Source organism: Branchiostoma lanceolatum, chromosome 17 (assembly GCF_035083965.1).
Source record: "Branchiostoma lanceolatum isolate klBraLanc5 chromosome 17, klBraLanc5.hap2, whole genome shotgun sequence".
Lineage (NCBI taxonomy): Eukaryota > Metazoa > Chordata > Leptocardii > Amphioxiformes > Branchiostomatidae > Branchiostoma > Branchiostoma lanceolatum.
Genome location: NC_089738.1, coordinates 6,346,542 through 6,373,660, shown reverse-complemented (window position 1 = coordinate 6,373,660; position 27,119 = coordinate 6,346,542). Strand labels below are relative to the sequence as shown.

The window sequence follows — 27,119 nt, the reverse complement described above, 5'->3', positions numbered from 1 at the left end:
TTTCGCCGTTCGTGTCTTCTCCGTGCCATCGCCATCGCTGTTGCAGTAGCAGCCTTGTTAGGTGCCGGTATATGTGGGTTGCCATGTACCTGACCGTAAGGCCACAGCAAGTAAATTTTATGGATGACATCCTCCGCAGACTCCAAAATTAATGAGATAGGGCCAAAAAAAAACAAGGCGGGCCAAAAAAAAACAAGATTCCTATATTTTCAAATTTTGAGATCATATGTCTTGTTAAACAAGAATTGAAGCGAGGAAATATGATATCATGACCAACAGGTCTTTTATTCCCGTATTCAACCAATGAGGTTTCATATATAATATAAAACATAAATTAATTCCTTGATTTAATGTAAACATGTCATTGTAGATGTGTATACATCTCAATAGACTAACTACAACAAATGCAGAAAAGAGCTTGTTGTACCATCATTTGAAGCAACTACACTGGGAATTCATATGCGATGAAACACCCTGTGTATACAGCTCAATTAACTAGATCCCCCCCCCCCCATTATTCATATAATGTCCTTGCTAGAACAAATGCAGAAAACAGCTTGGTATTATACCATCATGGGCAGGAACTACACTGGGTATTCATATGCAATGAAACACCTTAGACTGTCAACGTCTACGACATATTTGCCAATTTTGGGCATGTTGACCACCGTCGGAGGGCAATGAAATTTCTTGTTTTTTATTTCGAAATCAGGCAAAAATTAATGAGCGCGCTGATGTCATCCATAAAAATTACTTGCTGTGGCCTAACATCGGAAAACAAAAGAGACGTACGCCCGGTCAGTCTCTGCCTTTAATTACATAGACAGAGATAGTCTTTCGTCTACAAGATACAAGATAATTTTATTGGCAGTCGCAGTGCTCAACGTTAGCACCGAATTAAAACCAATGTACACTGTCTGTCTGATTAAAACCGTATATGATAGAGCCGGTGTCATATACGTACGTAAACACCAAGTATGACTTCAACCGTCATTTCAATTCGTAGGACAGAGAAAGGATAAAATTGACATTTTAAGTATATTTACAGAAGACAATTATTGATCTATTGGTTGATAAGGCGGGTTAGGTACGGTATGCTAGAGTTCAAGTACCGGTTCGTTCTGGCTTTTGGACAGTTCAGTTTATGGCTGTTTCGAGTCACTCTGCCAGTGATCTGAGCTCTGGGAGGTGGCAGCCAGTCCCTGAACTCAGAGTCCATCAGGGATCTGGCGAACTTCAGGCACAGTTGTTCACGTCTGGTCGCAAGTATTGACAGGCCGAGGTGTTCCAGCGCATGTGAATATCCGTTGTAACTGCTGCCCGTGATGGTGCGACACGCCCTTTTCTGCAACCGTTCTAGTTGGTCAGACTGGTGTTTGGTCAGGCCGGAGTTCCAGACAGGGACGGCGTACTCCAATATTGGCCTGACGTAGCCAATATAGATTGCTACCAGGTCACCTTGGGGCAGGTTAAACTTCTTCAGCCGCTTAAGAAGGAAGAGTTTTCTGCCCGCTTTCGCAGCCATGTTGTTCACCTGTCTGTCCCAGTGGAGGTCACTCTGAATGGTAAGACCGAGCACTTTGAGGCACGGGACGACTGCCAGTTCAGTACCGTCAATTCGGAGACGGGGCGGCGGAGGTGGATTTCTGGCGAAAGTTATGTGCATGGTCAGGCATTTTCCACCATTTCAGCATGTAGTTCCTTTGTGTCCACAGGTGTTAAGGTCATCAAGGGCGTTCTGTAGGGTGGGAAGTTCATGTCATCGACATATTTCCAGACAGGGTGGGTAGTGTCACTTGCGGCATCGTCGATGAGGACCAAGAACAGAATAGAGCCAAGGAGAGACCCCTGTGCAACTCCACACGACAAGGTTTCCCAGTTGGACAGGGACTGGTGGTAGCGCACACGCTGTCTCCTGCCGGAGATGAAACTACACAGCTATACCACTTACTCTATGTCCAAAGAGCTATCTACCACTCAAAAATCAGGACCATAGCATGTCCTGAACACGAGATATCAAAACAGGAAGTTCGGCTGCAGTACCGTAACAAGCCGCTAGGGGACCCAAAATCTAATCATTTCCATGTCTCATCAAGATCTACCCACCTACCAAATATCAAGACAATCCATCCAAGCCTTCTAGAGTTATGCTGTTTGTTACAAACAAACACACACACAAACGCTACCCTCTGCATAACCTTCTCGGCGAAGGTAATAACTGTCGACCTTTATCAGCTTTTAAAACATTTTCAGACCAATGTTAATGCATTGGAAATCGAACATGGCGAAAACATAACCTCCTCAGTAACGAAGGTAAGGCGAAGGTAACAGATGGGCGTGCTGTCAGCCGTCCGAATCTGAGAAACACGAAAACATTTTGACGAACAGTTTTAAAAGTTGTCATGCGGAGTCTTTCGGGGCTACAGCCGACTCACCCCGGCAGGCAACTGTAAAGGTCACACACATTTAAACACCGACCAACCAAACTTCACAATCTCATTCATAAGATCTAAAAGCAGTCTTATTATACAATCATATAGTTAAGTTCGTGCCTCGCTGGCTGTCACATTAGAGCTTTCTTTTTATGTACTGTTCAAGATTAAGGGCGCAATATGTTTTTATCGCTACAGCGCAATGCGAAACACATAGGCTGGAGTACAAAGGTCAATATTGTTTACCCTTGGTGACTGTGACGTCAGCCGTACGAAACTGAGTTCGGAGAAAAGAGTTTCATGTTCCAGACAAGATCGGTACAGAACAAGACGCGCTGTGTTAAGTTTCCATTCTTGTCTACAATTCTTACTGGCAGCATTATGGCGAGTAAAATGCAAGGATCGGCCGACTTTGATGAGCAGTTCCTGACGTGCCCAGTCTGTTTGCTGCACTTCCGGGATCCCAGAATCCTGCCATGTCTACACACATTTTGTAGGGAGTGTCTGCAAGAATGGACCACCAAACAACAGCCGCTGGAGTGTCCAACCTGCCGCACACAGGTCAGTCTACCAGGCCAAGGCGTGGACGGACTCAAGACCAACTTTTACGTCAACAACCTGCTGGACTTCGCGGCCGTGACTCGGAAAGGGGCGGGGCCAGGTGTGCCGTGCCAGGTGTGCGAGGATAAGGAGGAAGGGACACGGTCATGGTGCGTACAGTGTGCCGTTCTGCTTTGTGAGTCCTGTACAATCACACATCGCAGGTTTCCAGCCATGAAAGGGCATCAGATCGTGACCCAAGAGAACCTGGAGGCCTCTGGAGGTGTGCCCAGCAGCTTTCAGCGCAAAGCCTTCTGCCCAAAGCACGAACACGTCTTAACGTTCTACTGTGAACCTTGTCAGACTTTGGTCTGTGTCATCTGTACGGTTGTCGATCATCCACGGGGCGATAGACACAATCCTGTAGAAATCGGCGCCGTCGCTGAGAGGAAGAAACGAGACCTACAAGAACTGTTAGGGACAGTTAAGCCAGGGGCGAGAAAGGTGCAAACCGCGCTGAACAAAGTCGAGAGGAAAATATCGGAGTTGCCAACATCGGCAGACGCAGCAATTGAACAGGCCAAAGTCTATTTTGATCGCCTGATGGCCTTGCTTCGAGACAGAAAAGAAAAAGTCGTTGAAGAAATAGGCTCGCGACGCCAGGAGGTTGGAAAATGTCTGGATGCCCAGAAAGAAGCGATGGAGTTTGAGTTGGCAAGACTGACGAGCGCGTCTGAGTTCTGTAAACAGGCCTGGGAACACGGCAGTGACGTGCACGTCATCGAGGTCGAGGGTCAAGCTCGACAGAGGGTGGAAGAGCTGCTGACAGCTCAAACCGACCTGACAGCCGGACCGAGTCAAGTCGTGTTCTCGGAGGGGACGGCTGTGGCGGAGTTCAGAGATGACGTGGCCAGGGCAGGAGGTGTACAAGTCAAAGGAAAGGTGGACGTATCCAAGTGTTCAGTTGAAATAAAACCTGCCGTTGCAGGGGTTTCAAATGTCTGTCTACTCAACACAACCGGGCAACTTTGTTCTGTGCTTAAAGATGACGTCACAGTCACCCTGAATGACCCCTCGGGTCAGGCGGTACCAACACAGCTGCGGGAGAAGGGCAGGGGATTTTGGGAGATCTCCTACACACCTGAGGTCACGGGCAACCATAGGTTAGAGGTCAAGGTGAACGGTCAGTCTGTGGCGGGAAGTCGGTATGACGTCAGAGTGCAAAGGTACCACACCCCAGTCTTAACCATTGAAACTGAAAGTGAAGCAGTTGATCATGATGAGGAACTTTTTAGTCAAAGAGATGTAACAGTGGACATGGACGGTAACATTACAGAGTTGGAGGCGGACAACCATCGGGTTCAGATATTTCATCCCAAGACTGGTCAGTCGCTTCGGCGGTTTTCGATGGATGAAGGGTATCCGTCCGGCATTTGCATTGACTCCAATGGACAAATTATTGTGACGTCGCGAAACCCACTTTCCAGCAATGGCCTACAAGCAATCCGTGTGTACTCACCGGAAGGAAAACTTGCGAAGACCCTAAAACCTGACTGTTTAGGAGATCCGCGTGGAGTTGCAGTTATGCAGGACGGCCGCATGGTGGTGGCGGACCAAGCACATGGATCCTGTCTCCTCCTGCAGCCTGACGGGAGCCTCATCCGGGAGATCGGCAAGGGGCAATTACAGTACCCATGCCGCATAGCGGTGGACGAGTCACGTGATCTGTTCTTTGTTACTGATTTCTGGGCTGATCAAGTATTTGTGTTTGACCTTGATGGGAAGCTGAGGCTCAAGTTTGATAAAGAGGGGCAGAATGAGGGAGAGCTCCATTATCCAACAGGGATAACATTAGACCCGCCAGGTAACATCATTGTAGTGAACAGTCGTAACGGCCGTCTGCAGGTGTTCGGGCCTGACGGGACGTACCTGAGAACTGTGGCCGTAATAAAGGGACGAGACCCGTGGGGAATCGCACTGACACCAGATGGCCACATAGCTGTAGCGTGTTGGTTGGGACAGTGTATCGAGTTTTACAAGTACTAGTAGCCTAAAGTACTTCAATTTGATCTTGTTCAAGCTCTGGGTATAAGTATTAGGCTGTATAGATCATACTTATCTCACATTATACTTCTAATATGAGTTACTTTAGTAATAGACACTTGCAACAAACAATTCTTTTCATGTATTGATTGACTTTTTAACAATATGGGAATTGATCTGGTGATGACAGCATTATTAATAGGCGATTATAAAAATAAGGTAATAATTTGCTTAATTGATGAGAAAATGCCATGATTCCAAAGTTGTAAATAACAGTAATTTGATACTTGCATTCGGGAGTTAAATGAAGTTGAACATCATCATACAATAAGTATTCAATCCATAACACACCTTTCAAACACATCTTTCATACAAGTTAACACCATTCGGCTAAGGTATGGGATCGCCGAACTCTAGTTTATAATGATGTTGATGTTGACATCAGTATCATGAGATTCAGGGACAAAAGACTTCTTGGTTGTAATACCATGTTTAATTGTTTCAATTCTTCGTATATGCGTCATGATATTCGAGTTTGAAAATGTGGATATCTTGTGTGGTTTTTTTTTGCCCGCCTTGTTTTTTCATTCGCCCGCGCGCACTAAATATGGAGTCTGCAGAGTATGTCATTCATAAAATTTGTTGTGGCATTAATAAATTATACAGTCTATCAGCAGACACAGTCTTAACATTTGACAGGCTCTACCATTCTAGCCTGGAATCCAGGCCTATTATAGCTCCCAAGTCTCCTCTCCGCAAATTTGCGGAGAGGAGACTCGGGAGCTATAATAGGTCTGGATTCCAGGCTGCTATCATTCTGCACTACTGACGAACACACCTTTCATCTAATCTACCTAAATAACCTGACATGAGAGCATATGTGCAATCTAAATGTGATTCTTCGACATATTAAAGGCATCCAAAGTACTTTATGAAGCTTGAAACTTGAATGAAAAAACTCCAATTTCTAGTTATTCCTACACATAGTAAGTTTCAATAACACTATACCATTACATATCGACGTTAAAGGAGCAAAGATACAATGTCGTTGTGAGGTGAGAAATAATAGAAAATCCAAGCCCTAATAGACTGATCCTGACTGTCCATCACAATTAGCGGTTCGACCAATGAGAGAGTGACTGCGTGTTCGTCAAATATTTGCATCTTTATGTTTTAATTTTGCATTTCTACGTTTTGAGGGAGGTGGGCAGGGCTATGGTATCGGTTTATTTACACTGGGCGCGTGAAACTAAAAGATCACCATGTAGCTTATTTTTTGTGCCGCTTTTGAGCACTTTTGATAAGAAATCCACACGCAAATGTGGTATGGCATTAAATGTCAATTTCATAAAGATTACAGCAACTAGAATATTTCCAGTTTTCAAGCCTCATAAAATTCTCTGGGTGCCTTTTACTCAAACTACAACATTTGCGAAGTTTTATCCAATCTACGCAAATGACTTTACACAAGACCCAGGGAGTAAAATATCTGTACTGACCGTTGTACCTCTTCAGTTTTGCTGACAGTCTTATTTGCGTCTTTAGTGGCGGACGAACGTATCTAATATTTGTAAACCGAGGGACATTTTTAGCTACTTAAAAATTCTAAACTTAAACACAGACCGTGAATCTCATTTATTCTTTAATGTTCGATGCAGCCATTAAAATGTTTCAAGTATCATAGAATTTGTCCTAATACATGAGTTTGGGAACTTTGTTGTGTTTGAAATCCCACTCTTCTTTAGAGTTATAAAATTGATTCAAGTAAGGTAGACATATGTGAGGTATAGTTTGGTATAAGACACGTGAGGTATAGTATGGTATGAGACATGTGAGGTACAAGACACGTGAGGTCTCCTCCATGGTCACAAAAGCCTGCTGCAGACGTCACTATTTGAGACTCCTCTCCAAACAAGAACCCTGGGAGCCAGACTCCGTGTATCGGCGCTCCACCCACCGCACGCGCACCCGAGCTTTCTCGGGCCTACCATCCCGCTGGCTCCGACGATCCACTACGTCCCACTGTCCGCTAGTCCCCAAGCTCCGCTAGCCGTGCGGTGGGTGGCACGCCGATACACGGTGTCTGTCTCCCAGGATACAAACCCTCAGTCTTGGTATACGAGGGGCAGTCAAAAAGAAACGCCTTTTTTTATCATAGCAGGTAAATCTTTGTATGAAATGATTTGTAATTTGGCACAAATCTACATGAACGTCTTATCTTGAGATTGAAACTGAAGTATGTCAATTGTTTTTTCATATTTCATCAGCGACTGAGTTGACTTCAAGTTGACCTTGGAAGGTGTGAAAGAATTAAAAAAAGCCAGACGTGACCCGTTCACAATTCCGTTAAGACGCTTAAATTGCACCTACATCTTACATGCTCAATTTGATTTCTGAACTCCTTACAGTTCCTCTTTTATAGCTGCTAGGATAGAGTGAGGTGTGATATTACAGCCAGATGAAGTCATATCCTAATACGTGAATGTTGATTTAAGACTTGTAAACTACTTTTGCATTGACTAAGAGAAACGACACACCAATATTGTGTTTAACGATTAAGAAGTATGCTTAATTTTATTAATCTAACTTGAAAGGAAAGTCGTCTACAAAAATTATTTATCAACATATAGCTGACCAAAGTTTCGCCCTCCACCCCCATACTTAACCCTCAAACCACCGTATGGGGTCAAAACTGACCCCAGGCGTATATCAACATGTGCCATTTTTACATTTTGAGTCGAAAACAAAATTCCTTCTATGAGTTTGTTTGTATATATGTCTTATAACTTCTCACAAGTTTTTACCGAGATTGGCTCATTGGTGATTAAGTTATCCTAGAAAGTTTTTGCATGGTCCAGTGGGGTCAAAACTGACCCCAGCAAGATCTGCACTCATATTCCCTATTGTTTGATACTTGTCATCTAGTAACATGTATGATAAGGGTTATTATTATCATAGTTACAAAATATAATTTTGTAGAAACGTGGAAAAACAATTTTTTTAAATGAACGTAAAGATTAATGACGTTGCGACGTATTATGACATCATTTATGTGATTTTATTGACGAAAACCAGCAAATTGGGTATTTCCATATAATTCAAAGGTACAAGATAAAACTTAAATAGAAATTATGTATGATAAATTATAATATATCCAAAGACGTTTTTTGGAGATGGCAACAGGAACGACGTCAAAATGACGTCATAAAAATCCTATTCATATCAAGTTACACTAGCGAAGTCCGCCATCTTAGTTCCGCCATCTTGAATTATTCTAAATGCATTTTTCATCATATAACCTAATAACACAATACAAATGGACCATAAAGTTTATATTAAGATTGTTTCTGTTTGAATAAACATGGTAATGATGAAATTTGAGGTTGAAATAGCCGGTTATAGCTAATCTGATTATATCGTCCGCCATCTTAGATTTTGACCGGTGACGTAATCAGATATGCGAAAATTATGAATATTAAATCATAAAAGTGATAGTGAATTAAATTGGTAGGTATTGATATAAGAAAATAAGTGCAGTTTACAAAGACAACCCTAGAATTACATTGTAAAATCCAAAATTAGCGACTTTTTCCAAATATGACTCTAAGAAACCGGTTGCCATAGCAACATGAAAACATTAATTAGATATTTCATTAAACTAAAATTGTTGCCAACGAAATTTTAGCAAAGGTGACCAAGTTTGGTTGTTCTAGCGTAAGACATTCAGATTCTATATGATATCAAATGTTGGCACAGGCTTTAAAAGAGCCCGCTTGTCTGAATAGCGTTAGTTGCAAAAGACGATGTTCCTATTTTTGCATAAATTATGATAATGAGCAGAAATTATTCCCACCTAATGATGTAAAACTGTCCCTTATAGATTACTTAAACTATACATATATACAAACCACAAAAATAGTCACCAATAAAGCTATATTTTGTAGAAAACATTTTGGGGTCAGTTTTGACCCCATACGGTAAGATTAGTCGTAAAAAAACTATGGTGGTTTGAGGGTTGAAGCATTATAGGCCAATGATACAGCTCTGAAAGTCAATCTCCTTACCAGAATTTTCAAACTTTACATTCAAACGATAGGGCACTTGGTAGGTATTGGAGGAATGAAGCCGCTTAAAGCTTTATCTTCTCATCCATGGTTACGCTGTTATAGCTGACCAAAGTTTCGCTCACCACCCACATACTTATAGGGCAATGAAACAGGTCAAAAAAGCAATCTCTTTACCAGAATTTTCAAACTTTACATTCAAACGATAGGGCACTGTCTTGGTAGATATTAGAGGAATGAAGCCGCTTCATTTTTTCTTTCATGGTTACGCAGTAAGGAACAACGCATATTCAGGACCCCTAATGTCCACTATGAATTCAACTCATATCTCACTCCACCCTAGGAACGAAAAAAGAAAGAAAAAAATTGGAATTCAGAGATGAAATAAAGCAAGTGGCTTACTGAGATGCATGTAATTTCAGTCTCCTACAATAATTGTAAGTGGGTCAGGGGACTCCTTTACTGGTAATTGAAAACTTCCCCTTTACCGGTGTTTACCTCCGACAAGTTTCCAATTAGAGTGTGGTCAGTTTGAAATCAATTCAGTCGCTGGTAAAAATCTGCACAGCACATTCAGATATTTCATTCTCAAGAAGAGATGTTCTTTTACATTTGTGCTACATTTCAGCTCATTTCGAAAATGAACCTGGTACGGCACAAAAGACCTTTTATTCTTACATTTATTATCAAAACCTCCAACCTCTCATGTTCGGTGCAACATATCCCAGCATGAATCACAAGTCAACATGGCGGCGTCCACTAATGGGAGTAAAACCAACACAGGGTTTTGCTATCGCAAACCCTGTGATATAAACATTTGGTCTACTAAAGGTCTGTTTTCCTCGGAGGAAGATAATTAGGTCATTTCAACACTGAGTCACCCATCTCCAACTGCTGAAATGGGCACAAAGCACTGGCGGGTATACATACTGTCGGCTCGGTCAGACTTTGCCCCGTTTGCGACTGAAGCTGACAAGTCGGCAGTTGGGTAGATCAGATTACCGCATGGGGTTAATATTTATAAGAATGAAATAGACAAACCTTATACCTAGTTTTCACTGGTGCAATGGTTAATTTCTTAAATGGTTCCAATACGGATTCGCTGGATGAAAACCTTTTGTGACGGAAATTACAGAAAAAAACAAGGTGTCACAAAGTGCCTCTCTCCACCTCCGTAAACAACTGCTCCAAACTCACTATCTTCAAAGTGTGTTCAGTGTATATTATCTGTTTACGTAACTACGTCATTGGTCCTACGTTCCGACGGGTATCAAAATTGCTTCAACCCTAGATCTCATTTGCATAGATTTAGACGTGGTTAACCCTCATCCGACCGACACATTTTTGCGACGAATCTGGCCGTATGGGGTCCAAACGGACCCCATTTTACTTTGCCCCCTAAATATATTTCTGGTGGATCTTATTGTAGTTATTGTGCATATCCTGTTACAATAATCTATGGAGAATATTTTGACAAGTTTTGGTATTGATGATTAAAGCTCATTATGATAATTTATGCAGAAAATGAGGAGAACCCGGATTTTCCTTTAACCCTATCTAGACTGGGGGGGCTAAAAGTGCCTGCGCCAACTTTGACATCGTATAACTGCCAAATGACGTATGCTAAGACTATCATACTTGGTGACTTTTCCTAGAATTTAGTTGGCAACAATTCTATGATAATAGTTTAAGTTTATCATTTTTCCTGTTGCCATGGCAACGGGTTTCTGACAGGCATTTTATACAAAAAGTCACTAATTTTTTAAAAACAATGATATTTCTCATGTTTTCTTGCTCAACCACACTAGTTTTCCAACATGTATAACATCATATGTATTTAGATGTAACTTTCATGATTTATTATTCATAATTTATGCTAATTTGATTACGTAATCGCTAAAAATCCAAGATGGCGGACAAGATGTTTATTTTAGGTATAAACAGGCTTTTTGCCTTCAAATCCGTCACTACCTGGTATTTTCTTAACCAGAAACATTCAGATTAACGTTTACAGTCTCTTTCTTTTGTGATTTGGGGTCATAAATGGAAAAAAATGTAATTCAAAAATTTCAAAATGGCCGATGTAATATGGCGGATGACAGGGATCACTAACGACACATGACGTCATTCTATGACGTCATTTTGGCGTCAACATAATCGCCATTGACGTTGTATGCCATGGCATACCTTAAAATCAATAATACACTCTATTTTGTTTAATACCTTTCAATATTATGGGACTTCCCTATTTAGCCTATAAAATCACATTGATGACGTCATAATTACGTAATATTACGTCATAACGTCACAAAATTTACAGAAATTATAAAACTTTACGTGAACATTACTCCCTGCAAATTTGGTGAGAATACATTATACCGTTTGGAAGTTATGAGGAATTTCTTTCTAATTACGTAATAAACAATGCGAAATTATCTGGGGTCCGTTTGGACCCCAGCGGACAATACGCACACTTTAGAGTATAACTTCCGCAAAAATCGGCCAATCCCGGTAAAAATTTCTCAGGAGTTGTAAGACATGTACATGAACAAACTCATGGAAGGAATTTTTTCTCCAACGAAAAATGTTGATATGGCACACATTAAAACACGCCTGGGGTCCAAACGGACCCCATACGGTCGGATGAGGGTTAAGAAGTGCCGTTCTCGGGTACTCTGCTTATACGAACAGAAGCATGAGGCTGTTGCTGTACATTTCCCTTTGTTCGGCTGTAGTTGTCCTCGCTGGGTCACAGGTAGTATGGAACCAAGGTGTTCCCGAGGCTACAGCCCAGTTCAACCTGCAGCTGTTGACCTTATTCAAGTCGAAAGGACTTTTTCAGCAGAACCTTGCCGACACGATCCACGATTTTAGCACCGTGAACTGGACAGATATCACCATTCCCGCCCAGCCCGTCGGAAACATCAGCCAACAGTGTCAGAAGGATGTTGCTCAGTACGAAACAGATCTGTCCCAAGGAAAGATCTACGCCCTGCAAAGTAAGTGAACTCCACATTTATCGACTACTTCTGACTCGTCAAGTGAATATCTGCTCCTCTAAGCACTAAGGTTTGGGTGTATGAAATGTAGTTCAGACTAATAAGTCCTGGACACGCTGATAATTTGAATTTCCTGTCTGACAACGCTAGACAAGTTTTGATTCCACATGGTAGTTTAATTTCCTCTTCTCGTGCAAATTATAAAATTATGTTAATCACACATTACTACATTATGCAACTAAACATTTTTCGTTATATGTGTTCATCTTTTCCTTTTGTTTGGGAGTTGGGGCCTAAGTTTTACGCTTGAAGTGAGTATTTGTGACTATCCTGATGTCTTGATTGTTTCGTTAAATATTTAATTTTTCATGTTATAAAAGTGGCGGCGAGGCTATATTGTTACATAACTTGAGTCCGCCACCAGTTAATTTTGTCCTTTTTTGGGTTTGATTTGATGTTTTGTAAACAAGTTGCCAGTTTATCTTAATGTTGGAAATGTTCGAATTTCCATGGAACACGCCAAGCTAGCTACACACACAGTTTAAAAAAAAACATAGATTACTTGCACTCCAGCAATGAATGTATTGGGTAGAGCAGATTACCGCATGTAATCTTATCTACCCAATGAATATATTCTTCAGGACCTCCTGTGCAATGCTTCTAACATCAATATTTGACATGACTATCTAAATTCAACGCGAAAATTTGCTATAGTATGTACTAAGTGGTTAACAGTGTATGAAACGAAGAAGATATGGAATTCCGGCCGAATTTTGTGGGACTGTGTCGTAGGATTGAAATTAACCAATTTGAACTGTAACGTGTGAGATTGCTTTGAGATAATATGTTCAGGTGCTATTATCTGTAATTAATCCATCAGATTTCATCTAGAAGACATGCCAGATACGTCATGCCAGCTAAGTCAGGAGGTCACATAAGTGTGGCACTAGTTAGATCTTCACAACAACTCTTCAAGCAAATGGAACAAACATACTGTATGATCTTTGCCCCGTCGGCTTTATATAAGACAGACGACAGGGGTCACAAAAATGTCACCATCCTCTTCAAAAGTTGTTGACTGAACATGCAATAATTTGCACAGCGTCGCGATGACAGCATCTCCTTTTTGCATTGAGGCGTAGCTCGCCGAAATGCACGCAGACGGGTCTCATAGGTTCGAATCCCTGCTAATAGACCTTTTTCTTTGTAAATGTACAATTGATACTTACAGTTACTAAAGGTGCTCAATAAGATGTTAATCAGTCTTATGTTTGCAGCTTTTTTGAAGAATCATCGCGAATGGATAATATATTTTTCTTATCAAGCAAACATACAAATACAAACAAGATAGTAACGCACTTAAGTTAAGTCAATTTATGTTAGCGCCGCCATCGGACAAGAAAAAAAGAATTAAACGAAAACATCTCGACAAAGAAATGGACAGATAAATGTGTGCAATTATAATCTATTAAAAATCTTGTTTTCTATGAGCGCAAATCCTCACCCTCCGTCTCTAGTTGTTACTGGCCATGGTAGGACACTGATAGAGTCATTTGTATTATGAGATTCATGGATGAGCACAACGCTCCGTTTGAATAATGAATTCCAATGTTTAACACTTAATCTTACAATTTTAGTACAGTTGAAGATCAATGTTATTGGGTGTCGGGTGACGGTACAGTGACTTAGATTGTATCATCGTATTGCTCAGTACAAATGCGCCGCCGAAATATCAGCATTTTACCTTCTCCAAGAAGATTATGTTTTCAATAGAGTTTGGTTTTGATATCTCATGTTCTAATTCTGGACATGCTATTGTCGTGATTTTTCTAGTGGTACATAGCTCTCAGATTCTTAGGGCAGAAAGTAAATGGTGTAGGATTGGGCCCCCTAGAGGCTCTCTTGAACTACAGGAGCAGGTTTTGTTTCAGACTTTGAAAAGAAATAACCCAAGACTGGCAGGGTTGATGGATTGTTATGATTGTTGGTATGCAGATGATGATTTACGTATACAGCATTAGATGCGATTGAGCGTTTATAAGTCCCCAGCAGTTCATGATAGGACTCCCAAACATGTGGCATGTGCAACTGATAAAGAGAGAAATATTGATAGATATCAATTATGTAAATTAAGACCTAAATTTCATAATAAATGAGATAATACGATACTTACACAGTGGCATATGACAGGAATTTCATACTTGTGGCATTTGGAAGTTAAGAAAACATCGTTGAATATAGATGAATATAGACGAATATAGATTAACATAGAATAAGAATCTTATTTTACAATTGCAGAGAAATTGTTAAAGTAGCCTTTTTCTTAGGGTTAAACTGTCATAGTTTGCACAACATATGTTTTTTGAGTGGAGATGATCGTGAACTGATATTTTTATGCAAATTATGACCTTATTTGCATAATCAATGGGAAACAATCATATTATATCAGTCGGAAATGTTTATTGAAACCATGTTGCGAAGGTATGAGGTCGTTTTGAATATCACTTGTTTTAACAGTGCTGGACGCAGGTGGAAAACCCCCAAGTGGAATCCTGAACGGAAACATCGTCTGGGCCGGTAGCTACTCGCAGTGCGTGAACATCACGAGGAAAGGCTTCAACATCACCTTCGATGGGAAGTTCTACATGGCTACACTGGTACGTGTGGCCCAGGCACAACAGTCTGAACAGCTAACACAGGTGTGTAGAAGTCACAGTAGTTGAGAAAATGATAAAAATAAAGATGCAAGTAGAACAGCAAAGTTTGTAGGGGTTGAATGAATAGTGTATGCCTTTTTATAGATTGCTCAAGACGATTGCGATACTAACTTATGATCTCTTTCTACAGGGCGGAGGTGGAATAGCTGGTATTACAAAGTTAACGGTTGCTGTGTGTGTGCCGAACAGCTGTACCGAACATGACGTCATTCAACGACTGGACGGCAGTAAGTCAGGCATCTAATCTTACTCATACTTTAAACAGCTGTCGAGAGAGCATAGAACATATGGAAAATTTGCCAATTCGTACTGCATACATACAGTGCAATGCACTTCTTAACATCTTACGTTGAATAGTCATTGTGAGCAATCATTTGTCTAATTCTGACGGCTATCCCAGATGGTTCAAGTATGGTATCTTATGCGTTAGACTAAATGGGGATGTAGTTGTCATGGCTTCTCAGCTAGTCACCTTCTAAACAATGACAAATATTTTTTCAGGTATTTTCTGGCGCTTCCTTGTCCAACAAGGGATATTGCAAGTGACGTCAGCCTACTCACAGGAACCCCTACCAATCCAGAATGTCACTATTGCTGCCATGTGAGCATATTTGATTTTTTTTCCGTTTGTTTCTGGCTAAGCTTAGCCTAAGTACTGAAGACATTGAACTCTTTCTAATTCTGTTCTCCTAGTTAAAAAGACAGATATGTTTATTGCGTCTTTTCTCTGCACAGTTGTATCTGTAGTGTCCTCTTCCTCCTCATCGCGATCGGCACAATCTATGACGTCATCATCCACCAACCCCAACTGATGGCCATTCAAAGGCAGAAGGTAAGAAGACACCTCAGAATCATCAAATTCTAAGTTTAAGCCAAATGACGTCTTAAAAATGCGACCCATAAGTCTAATGAGCAAACAGCGTATAACCGCATGTACTTAGTTGCTATATTTGTGGTGTCGATCCAGTATCTTGCTGATGATTGCTATGTGATGCATAACTTAGTAATGCTAGTTAAACTGATTTCAGGATGAGTCAGAGGCCTAATCGCCGTTTTGAATGTTGTGCTATGATGAGCCTAGTGAATCATTTTGGCTGTTGACGATTTGGAATTATGAAATAGCCTAATGTAGACATTCGATGGCCATTGCATGATGTTAATAAGGCTGTTATGGCTCTGACGTTTGTTGACGTAATTTTGCAGGAGAGCGAATCACAAGATTCTGACGTCAACGTGAGTCTACCTGACGAAAGGACGCTGCTGTTGAACAAACTCCCACCTCAGGAAACCTCAGCAGCTAAAGGAGGTAGGAATTAGCCTTATTCATGGGATCGTTTCAACCATTCATTTTACGATTGTCCACGTTGAAGCCATAACAAGTCGATATTATGTCCAACGATATGACATGGCTGAATGTCAGACAAATATGAAGAATCATGATTCAACATGTGGTATCAGTTGTGGGGTTTTGTAGTGTGTTGGACTGTTCGGTCTTCCATAGGCATTACCGGCCGTATCCTCCTGTGCTTCTCCCTCCACACCAACATCGGAAAGCTTCTCAGCACCAAACAGGCGCCCGGCAGCATCAAGTGTCTGCACGGCATCCGCTTCATCAGTATGACCTGGGTCATCCTGGGACACACTTATGCTTATGCTGAATCGCACTTCGGTATGTTGTTTGCTGGTATTCAATCAGAGGTTTTACAGGCCCGTTGTCGCGCAAAATAGCCCATTTACTGGTAACACACCCATTGTACCATTGGTCCTTTGTACATTAGTGCACAGGTGGAACGTTCAACCCATCTGGTAAAAGTTGATTCTTAATCAACCACATGACGATGTAAATATTTGATGTGATGTGATGTTTAAATCACCACACATGTACAAACGATCTACCTGACATTCATCATAGAATGATTTTTAAAATAACTTGCTCCAATTCCCACAGCATGTGCCAACATTTATAGTTAAAGCCACCTACAATGGCTACGTCTCCGTGGACCCTCTAATCGTTAATGAAAATTTCCTTTTATTCGCCGACAACTTTAATTACGAGGAAAAGTAGTCCAAGTTTTTAAGTAAAATTAAGTGCGATTTGCCATCCGTAGTGAACGCTGGAAGGTAAAAATCCTCTGGTTGTTGGTAGACATTGCTTTTTTACCACGTGATGTTTGTTCGTTAACACATAATGATAATGTCAGTAATTGTTTGGATGATGATTCTCTATGAAATCATAAGAAATCTGTTATGTTTAAAGTTTGCTTAACCCTATTCAGACAAGGGGGGCTCATTGAGGCCCCGCCAACGTTGATGTCCTGAATAGCTTATACTACAGCCTCCAAACTTGGTGACCTTTTCTAGAATCTAGCTGGTAACAATTTGAAATTAATTATATGAGTTTATGATTTTTCGTGTTGCCATGGCAACGGGTTTCTGACAGGCGTATTTTTTACTAATTTTCAACAGTGTACTTTTCAAATTCCTTGGTAAACCACACATATTTTCTTACATTAACTACATCTTATGTAATTTCATGTAATTTCCATGATTTGTTATTATTATGATGACGTCATAGGTTAGAATCAAAGATGGCGGACCAAATCAATATCTTAGGTATAAACAGTAAATTTTCCCTTCAAAATAGTCACTACCTGATATCTTTATCATACGAAGAAATTTTGATAAGAGTTTTTTAGTCTAGTTTCATTATGTTTCATTGTGTTTTGGGGTAATTTGCTGAAAAAGTTTTTCGAAAATTCAAGATGGCGGACCCAAGATGGTGGATAGCTAAAATTTAGATGACGTCACATTATGACGTCATTATACGTCATTTCTGTTGCTATTGTCAACGCAAGTCTTTGCAGACAGTACTATTCTGTTAGTCACCATTACCGTTAAGAATTTGTTGCATACCTTACAGTTTTATTGGAGTACCCTATTTATACGGTTTCGGTTTCAATAAAGTAACGTTGATGACGGCCTAATTAAGTCATATTACGTCATTATCAGTTTTATTTTCATCATACACCGAAGTGGTCCGAAGAGGATAGCCTCAAAAGCCCCCCCCCCCCTCCGTCCCAGGCTCACCAAAAAAGCTCGGTCTGAATAGGGTTAAATACCACACAACCTCACGTGACTTACATGTATTTAGAATGTATGATAATGTGCTCTTTCAGACAACTTGTTGCAATTGTTGGAGACCGTGCCAACATTTACAATTCAAGCCATCAATAATGGCTCCATTTCAGTGGATTCCTTCTTCTTCCTCAGGTAAGGTAACAGTTCTACTCAATCTGGTGGACCCCCATTTGTAAAAAAATGTTTTGATCGAAATCCTTGTGTACTTTGCCATATGACATTAGGCAAGATCCCATCACATTTTTACATCTTTCCTTCCAGTGGACTCCTGATGTCATACCTTCTAATCCAGCAGATACAGAGGACCAAAGAGAAGGGGAAATCAGTCCCATACGGGATGGTGTATTTCCACAGATATTGGAGGTGAGGATATTCCAAAGGCGATTTTGGAACATGTATCATCAGATATAGACCAGAACACCCTATTAAAAAGAAAATACCCGAAAACCATATCTTCAAACCAACGCACTGAATAACTTTTAATTCCAGACAGTTTCGACGTTTTCTGCTTTAAACCAAAGTATCTTGGTAGTAACGTTAACTGCTTTTATTTTCTGTTCAGTCAAGGCCAGTAGGATTCTACTAACTATGCTACATCAAAGGGGACAGGAGCTGAACCGTATCGTCAGTATCCATCGAATGAAAAAAAAAAACATGCAAGAAAACATCGATATCCTAGCGCACATGAATAATTGCTTTCATTCTGCTTTCCTCGTGATCAGGTTAACACCTACGTACATATTCGTCCTGATGCTGTGGATGTGGGTATTTCCCTACATGTTCTCTGGTCCATTCTGGCCTCCAGCTCCTAACGGAATAGATCCAAACTGTGGGGACAACTGGTGGACAAACCTACTGTATATCAACAACGTGGTCAACGATAATAGGATGGTAGGCAGATTTTCGTTTAGCTTTAATGAATGTGATGTACAATACAAGGGTTAGAAAAATCAGTGGCTCCTGGACCAATGATAAAACACCATATCATTTGATATGTTTTTGTTTGTTTAAAGTGTCATCATTTTAATTGGTCTCTCTCTCTCTCTCTCTCTCTCTCTCTCTCTCTCTCTCTCTCTCTCTCTCTCTCTCTCTCTCTCTCTCTCTCTCTCTCTCTCTCTCTCTCTCTGTCTCTCTCTAGTGTATGGGCTGGACCTGGTACTTGGCCAATGATATGCAGTTCTTCGTTATCGGAGTTCCTCTCGTCTACATATTATCGAGGTATGTCTATTTTGTTTTACCTCATTGCGAATTTGTAAAGCCATAGCGAACTGTTGTCGTTCTTAACGACATAGTCGACTAGTCTCGCGGCCATTCGGAAAAAAACATGGAGTTACTCTCTACTTATTATAATAATGAATCGACATGCTGCTAAGTCATTGTCCTTTAACTGTGAACCTGTAAGCCTGACTTAAAATACGAATGATATCATTTTGTATCTAATGTACCAGTAATCCATCATCAGTCAAGTAAGACATTTATTCCATCAGAAAAACATATGAGGCACGCCGCTAAGCTTTCCTCGGTATACATCTTCTTCCTCACAGATGGCAGATATTGGGGATTGTTGTGAAGCTGGCTCTCCTGTTGGCAAGCTTCATCACCACTGCAGTCATCTCTTGGCACTATGATTTGATAGCGCCAGCCGGGTAAGGAGTATCGTAACTAGTGTTGCTTTAATGACAGCCAACGCCTTCACACTCATCAGCAAGTCTTTTATGATTTGATTATCTTGATGACATCCTCTGGGCACCACAAATCTGATGGCAGCGTGTAAATAACCAAATGGTGTACAAAAAGTTGCTTTCATTGGTAGTCAGGAGGGTTAAACAAATGACAGAGCATGGTGTAGCAAACAATACGTTATTCTTTTTCGTTTTGTCATGTTTGCTTCTCTAACATTGAAAGCTAGGGGCTCGAAATACATTTGCAGCTTGCTAATTACACGTAAAAACACGTTAATTGCGCAAAAACATTTTGGCGTGCTCAACACAATGTTTACAGTATAGTTGCAAACTTTTTTCGTTGTAAACTGACAAAAGTTGATGCGCACGCGGATGCCTTACATGTAGTCAGGTCAGTGTGGCATATAAACGCACAGTATATTAATAAATTTTACAGTATTACGTTTGTAAATCTTGTGATGTGTAATCTGTGCTGATAAAAGCCTGAAAGTTTAGCTTCGGCTATTTTTTCGAGTTCCCAATAACAGCATGTTTCAATGTTTTATGATGTCATTTAGCGAATGACACGCTGTAATGTGAATCTTTCGTATTGATTTTTTACAATGGTGTCGAAGATATCACAAAATACATTGTTAGCATCGGCATTGTATTTCTTTTCAAGGTTCGGTGTTCATTACTATGACAAGCCGTACTGTCGTATCGGACCGTACCTGGTAGGAGTTACTGTTGGCTGGCTGCTGGTGAAGAAAGAAAGGAAACAGACAAAGAGCATGGTACGTCTGGCATATGCTTGTACATTTCTTAAAAAATATAGAATGAATTAATTAATGGATGAAGGAAGCTTTATTCACGTGCCTTGCGATTCACGCGCCCAGTCCGTTTGGGCTTGAAAGGCACCAAAATTGATACATATCAATTCATACACATAGCAAGAGTATATAGGTAGAAATTGATACAATCAACAAATACTAAATACAAGATTGAAATATGCAAACAAAATTACAATACAATCAAGGCTTACTGAATGAACATGCATTGAACAAGGATATCAAATCATAGATAAGACTACACAGTAATCCATCGTTATTGGACAGATATTTCATATGATAAATACGGCCAATGGGCGAGAGGAACAAAAGAGCAGGAACAGCTACAGTGGTAACAAATAATGTAATATAGATGATGGCCCTTACCTGGTGTATGGTATGAGTACAAAGTCCAAATGTCCTTGTTGACGTCATTCAATAGTAGCCACTGAAATGATGACTGTAAGAGTTTTCTACCCTCTGCTAAAAATCTTCTAAAAAACCCACAGGGGCACCAATAATTGTATTTTTTTCTGTTCATAACGACCAATTTCACACCTATCTGCCCCAGACTGTGAGCCTGCTAATGGCGGTTGGTTGGCTTGTGGCCGCTACCTCTGCCCTGGCTGTGTTGTATTCAACATACGGCCAGTACCACGGGACCACTCTCCAGACGGAATCCGAGAACGTGCTGTACCTGACTGTCCATCGTACCGTGTGGGCCATGGCGCTTGGCTGGGTGGTTGTCGCATGTCATCATGGATATGGAGGTAAAGAACTAGTTTTAAGTCATCCACGCTTTAGTCTTGAACCGCAAAACACATAATTTAACTTTTTTTTAAACTTTGATTATTATATGTCAGTACAAGTCAACATATGGACCTTTCAATGATTCCACAAACGTCTTTTTCATTATGGCAGTACTTTCATATTGGTTTTTGTCCTTTACTTTTTATCAAGTAGTGTTGTCATTGTTATTTGTTTTTTTAAGTAAATAACAAGGAATTATGCTCTTAGTTTTCATATTCATAATGCTCAATCTATCAACTTCAAGGAACCATATGACGACTATTGTACTGGGAAAGACAAGTATAGATTGTCTTTGTTGCATTGAATCACTATTTCCCATTGATCGTGTTATGGTGTACTTTGTTTATTACAGGGGTGGTGGACACGATCCTCTCCTGGGATGCCTGGGTGCCCCTGAGCCGACTGACCTACTGTGCCTATATGGTACATTTGCTAGTGTTGTACGCAGTATACCTTTGTAGGGAGGTGCCCATCCACTACTCCACATTCACTATGGTACGTTAATGTACAATTCTGTAAAATGACCACAGTGACTAGGACGTACAGACTTTTACATTATGCAATCTATCTTTTTGCTAATAAGTATATGCTTTTGCGCTACTCTGAACGGAAAATGCCAAAGATAATGAGTTGGAAGTGAAATACTAAATTGATTGACAGAAATATTTACGTTTTTAACGAAAACTTCTTTCACTAAAACTGGTCTATCACAAAAAACAACAACTTGGAAACCACAAAATATGTCATCGGGAAAAGTTTAGTCTCTTGACTCAAAATAATCAGTTTTCAACATCCGTTTAACTTTCTTCCAGATTTATCTCTTCTTGGGGCACGTGGCTCTATCCTACGGCTTGGCCTTCCTGGTGTCTGTGGCAGTGGAAGCGCCATTGATGGGACTGGAGAAAGTCATCTTCAACAAATAAGAAAGAAAACTGAACAAAAGTGGCCTTTTCAGTACAAAGGACAGGCAACCTATTCATAATCGCCTTTAGTATATATGTTGGCTGTAGGTATACTTTACATTGATTTGACATTAGCGACTGCACATGTCCCCTAGATTTTCATGCAGTGAATAAAATCTAAAACGTTTTTTCTTGGTGAAACACACTGATTTGTAACGACAAAAGGCAAAAACACAAATAAAGGTATGACAAACAACCCCTAGGACTGTGACAGAAAGTTAGCATATGACATGGAAATAAAACCCTATCATTTACCAAGTTGTTATTGAAGTTTACCATTAGCTGGAACAGTGTCAGATTATTATGCAAATTAGTCCCAAACTTGCATATTTATGGTAGCATTCCTCTCTTCTGAAATGAAATAAATAACAAGTATGAATGTCCTAAAATCAAGCCATATCTCCAATCAATTTAGTTGAAGTGGGTTCTTGGCCTTTTACTTATCAGCTGAATAAACTCGTTACAAAACGCAAACGTGTTCAAACATCTACTCATTACCTTGATAGCTATACAAATTACAAGGTGTTCATGTACATACGCTAAGATTCGATGTATACATATAAATAATTCCCTTGGTTACAGATAACACAAAAATCAACTTCCTTTCATTTTATACAAAGTATTGCAGCAGTTTCTAATTATAATTATTCAAATTAAGTTCTTATTCCATCCACGTATACCATCAAGACGCTCGGGTGACTTTGTTTTATTTCCTCCAGGCAGCACAAAGGATAACAAGTAATATAAACACCCGCAACCAAAAGTGCTATCAACTACTAAAAAAAACTGAACCATAGCATGTCCAGAACACGAGATATCAAAACAGGTTCTACTGCAGCACCGTAACAAGCCGCTAACCGCAAACCAAAAAATCAAATCATTTCCAAGTCTCATCAAGACCTACACACATACCAAATATTAAGAAATCCATCTTGGCATTTTCGTGTTATATGCTGTTAAATTGCATATACACATACACACACACAAACGCTACCCAAAACATAATAATCATCTTGACGACAAGTCAATATGGCGGCATCCAGGGACGGGAGCAAAATCAATACAGGTTTTTATCATCGCAAAACCTGTAAAAACATTGGTCTACCAAAGGTCTGTTTTCCTCGGAGGAAGATAATTAGGTCATCTCAACACTGAGTCACCCATCTCCAACTACTGAAATGGGCACAAAGCACTGGCGGGTACACATACTGTCGACTTGGTCAAACTTTGCCTCGTTAGCGACTGAAGCTGATAAGTCAGCAGTTGGGTTGATCAGATTATCGCACGGGGTAAACATTGATAAGAAAGATCTGGACAAAACTTATACCTGGTTTTCACTGGTGCAATGGTTAATTTCTTAAATGGTTCCAATACGGATTCGCTGTATGAAAACCCTTTGTGACGGAAATTGCAGAAAAAAACAACGTGTCACAAAGTATCTCCACCTCCGTAAACAACTGCTCCCAACTCACTATCAGCAAAGTGTATTCAGTGTGCATCACCTGTTTACGTAACTACGCCATTGGTCCTACCTTCCGACGGGGATCAAAATTGCTTCAGCCCCAAATCTCATTTGCATAGATTCTAGACGTGGTGAAGAAGTGCTGTTCTCGGGTACTCTGCTTATACGAACAGAAACATGAGGCTGTTGCTGTACATTTCCCTTTGTTCGGCTGTAGTTGTCCTCGCTGGGTCACAGGCAGTATGGAACCAAGGTATTCCCGAGGCTACAGCCCAGTTCAACCTGCAGCTGTTGACCTTATTCAAGTCGAAAGGACTTTTTCAGCAGAACCTTGCCGACACGATCCACGATTTTAGCACCGTGAACTGGACAGATATCACCATTCCCGCCCAGCCCACCGGAAACATCAGCCAACAGTGTCAGAAGGATGTTGCTCAGTACGAAACAGATCTGTCCCAAGGAAAGATGTACGCCCTGCAAAGTAAGTAAACTCCACATTTAGCGACTACTTCTGACTCGTCAAGGGAATATCTGCTCCTCTAAGGCTTGGGTGTCTGAATGTAGTTCAGACTGATAAGTCCTGGACACACTGTCAATTTGAATACCCTGTCGCTAAACAAGTTTTGATTCCACATGGTAGTTTTCTTTGCTCTTCTCGTGTTAATTGTAAAATTATGCTAATCACAAAAACTACATTATGGCAACTAACTGTTTGTCATTATATGTGTTCATCTTTTCCTTTTGTTTGGGAGTTGGGGCCTAAGTTTTACGCTTGAAGTGAGTATTTGTGATTATCCTGATGTCTTGATTGTTTCGTTAAATATTTAATTTTTCATGTTATAAAAGTGGCGGCGAGGCTATATTGTTACATAACTTGAGTCCGCCACCAATTTGCTTTGTCCTTTTTTGGGTTTGATTTGATGTTTTGTAAACAAGTTTCAAGGGTATTTTAATGTTGGAAGTGTTCGAATTTCCATGGAACACGCCAAGCTAGCTACACACACATTTTTTTTAAAACATAGATTACTTGCACTCCAGCTGTTCATAGTTCAACGGCTGTGGCGCTTATTTCCTAATGAATGTATTCTTCAGGACCTCCTGTTCAATGCTTCTAACACCAATATTTGACACGACTATCTAAATTCGACGCGAAAATTTGCTACAGTATGTACTAAGTGGTTAACAGTGTATGAAACGAAGAAGATACGGAATCCCGGCCGAATTTTGCGGGACTGTGTCGTAGAAATTAACCAATTTGTACTGTAACGTGTGAGATTGCTTTGAGATAATATGTTCAGGTGCTATTATCTGTAATGAATCCATCAGATTTCATCTAGAAGACATGCCAGATACGTCATGCCAGCGAAGTCAGGAGGTCACATAAGTGTAACACTAGTTAGATCTTCACAACAACTCATCAAGCAAATGGAACAAACATACTGTATGATCTTTGCCCCGTCGGCTTTATATAAGACAGACGACAGGGGTCACAAAAATGTCACCATCCTCTTCAAAAGTTGTTGACTGAACATACAATAATTTGCACAGCGCCGCGATGACAGCATCTCCTTTTTGCATTGAGGCGTAGCTCGCCGAAATGCACCCAGACGGGTCTCATAGGTTCGAATCCCTGCTAAAAGACCTTTTTCTTTGTAAACGTACAATTGATACGTACAGTTACTAAAGGTGCTCAATAAGATGTTAATCAGTCTTATGTTTGCAGGTTTTTGGAAGAATCATCGCGAATGGAAGATATCTTGTCCTTATCAAGCAAACATACAAATACAAACAAGATAGTAACTTAATTTAAGTAAATTTATGTTAGCGCCGCCATCGGACAAAAAAAAGAATTAGATGAAAACATATCGACAAATAAATGGACAGATAAATGTGTGCAATTTTAATCAATGAAAGGTCTTGTTTTCTGTGAGCGCAAATCCTCACCCTCCGTCTCTAGCTGTTACTGGTCATGATAGGACACTGATAGAGTCATTTGTATTATGAGATTCATGGATGGGCACAACACTCCATTTAAATAATGAATTCCAATGTTAGAAACTTAATCTTACAATTTGTAGTACAGGTGAAAATTAATGTTATTGAGTGTGGGGTGACGGTACAGTGACTTGGATTGTATCATCGTATTGCTCAGTACAAATGCGCCGCCGAAATATCAGCATTTTACCTTCTCCAAGAAGATTATGTTTTCAATAGAGTTTGGTTTTGATATCTCATGTTCTGGACATGCTATTGTCGTGATTTTTCTAGTGGTAGATAGCTCTCAGATTCTTAGGGCAGACAGTAAATGGTGTAGGTTTGGGCCCCCTAGAGGAGAATGTTCTGTTTCAGACTTTGAACAAAAATAACTCAAGACTGGCAGGGTTGATGGATTGTTATGATTTTTGGTATACAGATGATGATTTACGTATACAGCATTAGATGCGGTTTATGCAAACAAGTACCTAAGTTGCATAATTGATTAGGAGCGTTTATAAGTCCCCAGCAGTTCATGATAGGACTCCCAAACATGTGGCATGTGCAACTGAGAAGGAGAGAAATATTGATAGATATCAATTATGTAAATTAAGACCTAAATTTCATAATAAATGAGATAATACGATACTTATGTCAGGAATTTCATACTTGTGGCATTTGGAAGTTAAGAAAACATCGTTGAATATAGATGAATATAGACGAATATATAGAATAACATGGAACAAGAATCTTATTTCACAATTGCAGAGAAAATGTTAAAGTAGCCTTTTAACCGTCATAGTTTGCACAACATGTTTTTTGAGTGGAGATGATCGTCAACTGATATTTGTATGCAAATTATGACCTTATTTGCATAATCAATGGGAAACAATCATATCATATCAGTCGGAAATGTTTATTGAAACCATGTTGCGAAGGTATGAGGTCGTTTTGAATATCACTTGTTTTAACAGTGCTGGACGCAGGTGGAAAACCCCCAAGTGGAATCCTGAACGGAAACATCGTCTGGGCCGGTAGCTACTCGCAGTGCGTGAACATCACGAGGAAAGGCTTCAACATCACCTTCGATGGGAAGTTCTACCTGGCTACACTGGCACGTGTGGGCCAGGCACAACAGCCTGAACAGCTAACACAGGTGAGTAGAAGTCACAGTAGTTGAGCAAATGATAAAAATAAAGAAGGAAGTAGAGCAGCAAAGTTTGTAGGGGTTGAATGAATGGTGTATGCCTTTCCTTATATATTGCTTAAAACGATGTTCATTAATTACTCATGGCATCTTTACAGAGCAGAGGTGGTATAGCTGGTATTACAAAGTTAACGGTTGGTGTTTGTGTGCCGAACAGCTGTACCGAACATGACGTCATTCAACGACTGGACGGCAGTAAGTCAGGCATCTAATCTTACTTTAAACAGCCTTCGATAGAGCATAGAATATATGGAAAATATGCCAATTCATACTGCATACATAG

General features: G+C 40.3%; 4 protein-coding genes across 4 annotated transcripts; 3 read left to right on the top strand and 1 right to left on the bottom strand.

Moving 5' to 3' along the window:
- Positions 1-1,063: 1,063 nt before the first annotated feature.
- LOC136423351 (uncharacterized) lies at positions 1,064-1,666 on the bottom strand. Its single transcript, XM_066411482.1, has one exon. The coding sequence runs from the start codon at positions 1,664-1,666 to the stop codon at positions 1,064-1,066; it is 603 nt and encodes a 200-aa protein (XP_066267579.1).
- Positions 1,667-2,699: 1,033 nt separating this feature from the next.
- LOC136423163 (tripartite motif-containing protein 2-like) lies at positions 2,700-5,681 on the top strand. Its single transcript, XM_066411211.1, has one exon. The coding sequence runs from the start codon at positions 2,733-2,735 to the stop codon at positions 5,016-5,018; it is 2,286 nt and encodes a 761-aa protein (XP_066267308.1). The 5' UTR covers positions 2,700-2,732; the 3' UTR covers positions 5,019-5,681.
- A 6,054-nt stretch (positions 5,682-11,735) lies between these two features.
- Positions 11,736-22,667, top strand: LOC136423542 (nose resistant to fluoxetine protein 6-like). The gene is made up of 16 exons (XM_066411749.1): positions 11,736-12,078; positions 14,596-14,777; positions 14,926-15,022; positions 15,297-15,396; positions 15,531-15,627; positions 15,999-16,101; positions 16,297-16,464; positions 17,972-18,065; positions 18,195-18,296; positions 18,656-18,824; positions 19,072-19,151; positions 19,478-19,579; positions 20,277-20,388; positions 20,993-21,191; positions 21,584-21,726; positions 22,044-22,667. The coding sequence occupies exons 1-16, from the start codon at positions 11,775-11,777 to the stop codon at positions 22,152-22,154; spliced, it is 2,163 nt and encodes a 720-aa protein (XP_066267846.1). The 5' UTR covers positions 11,736-11,774; the 3' UTR covers positions 22,155-22,667.
- Positions 22,668-23,761: 1,094 nt separating this feature from the next.
- LOC136423350 (uncharacterized) lies at positions 23,762-26,809 on the top strand. Its single transcript, XM_066411481.1, has 2 exons — positions 23,762-24,136; positions 26,604-26,809. Exons 1-2 carry the CDS (start codon positions 23,833-23,835, stop codon positions 26,807-26,809), a joined length of 510 nt encoding a protein of 169 aa, XP_066267578.1. The 5' UTR covers positions 23,762-23,832.
- Positions 26,810-27,119: the final 310 nt, after the last annotated feature.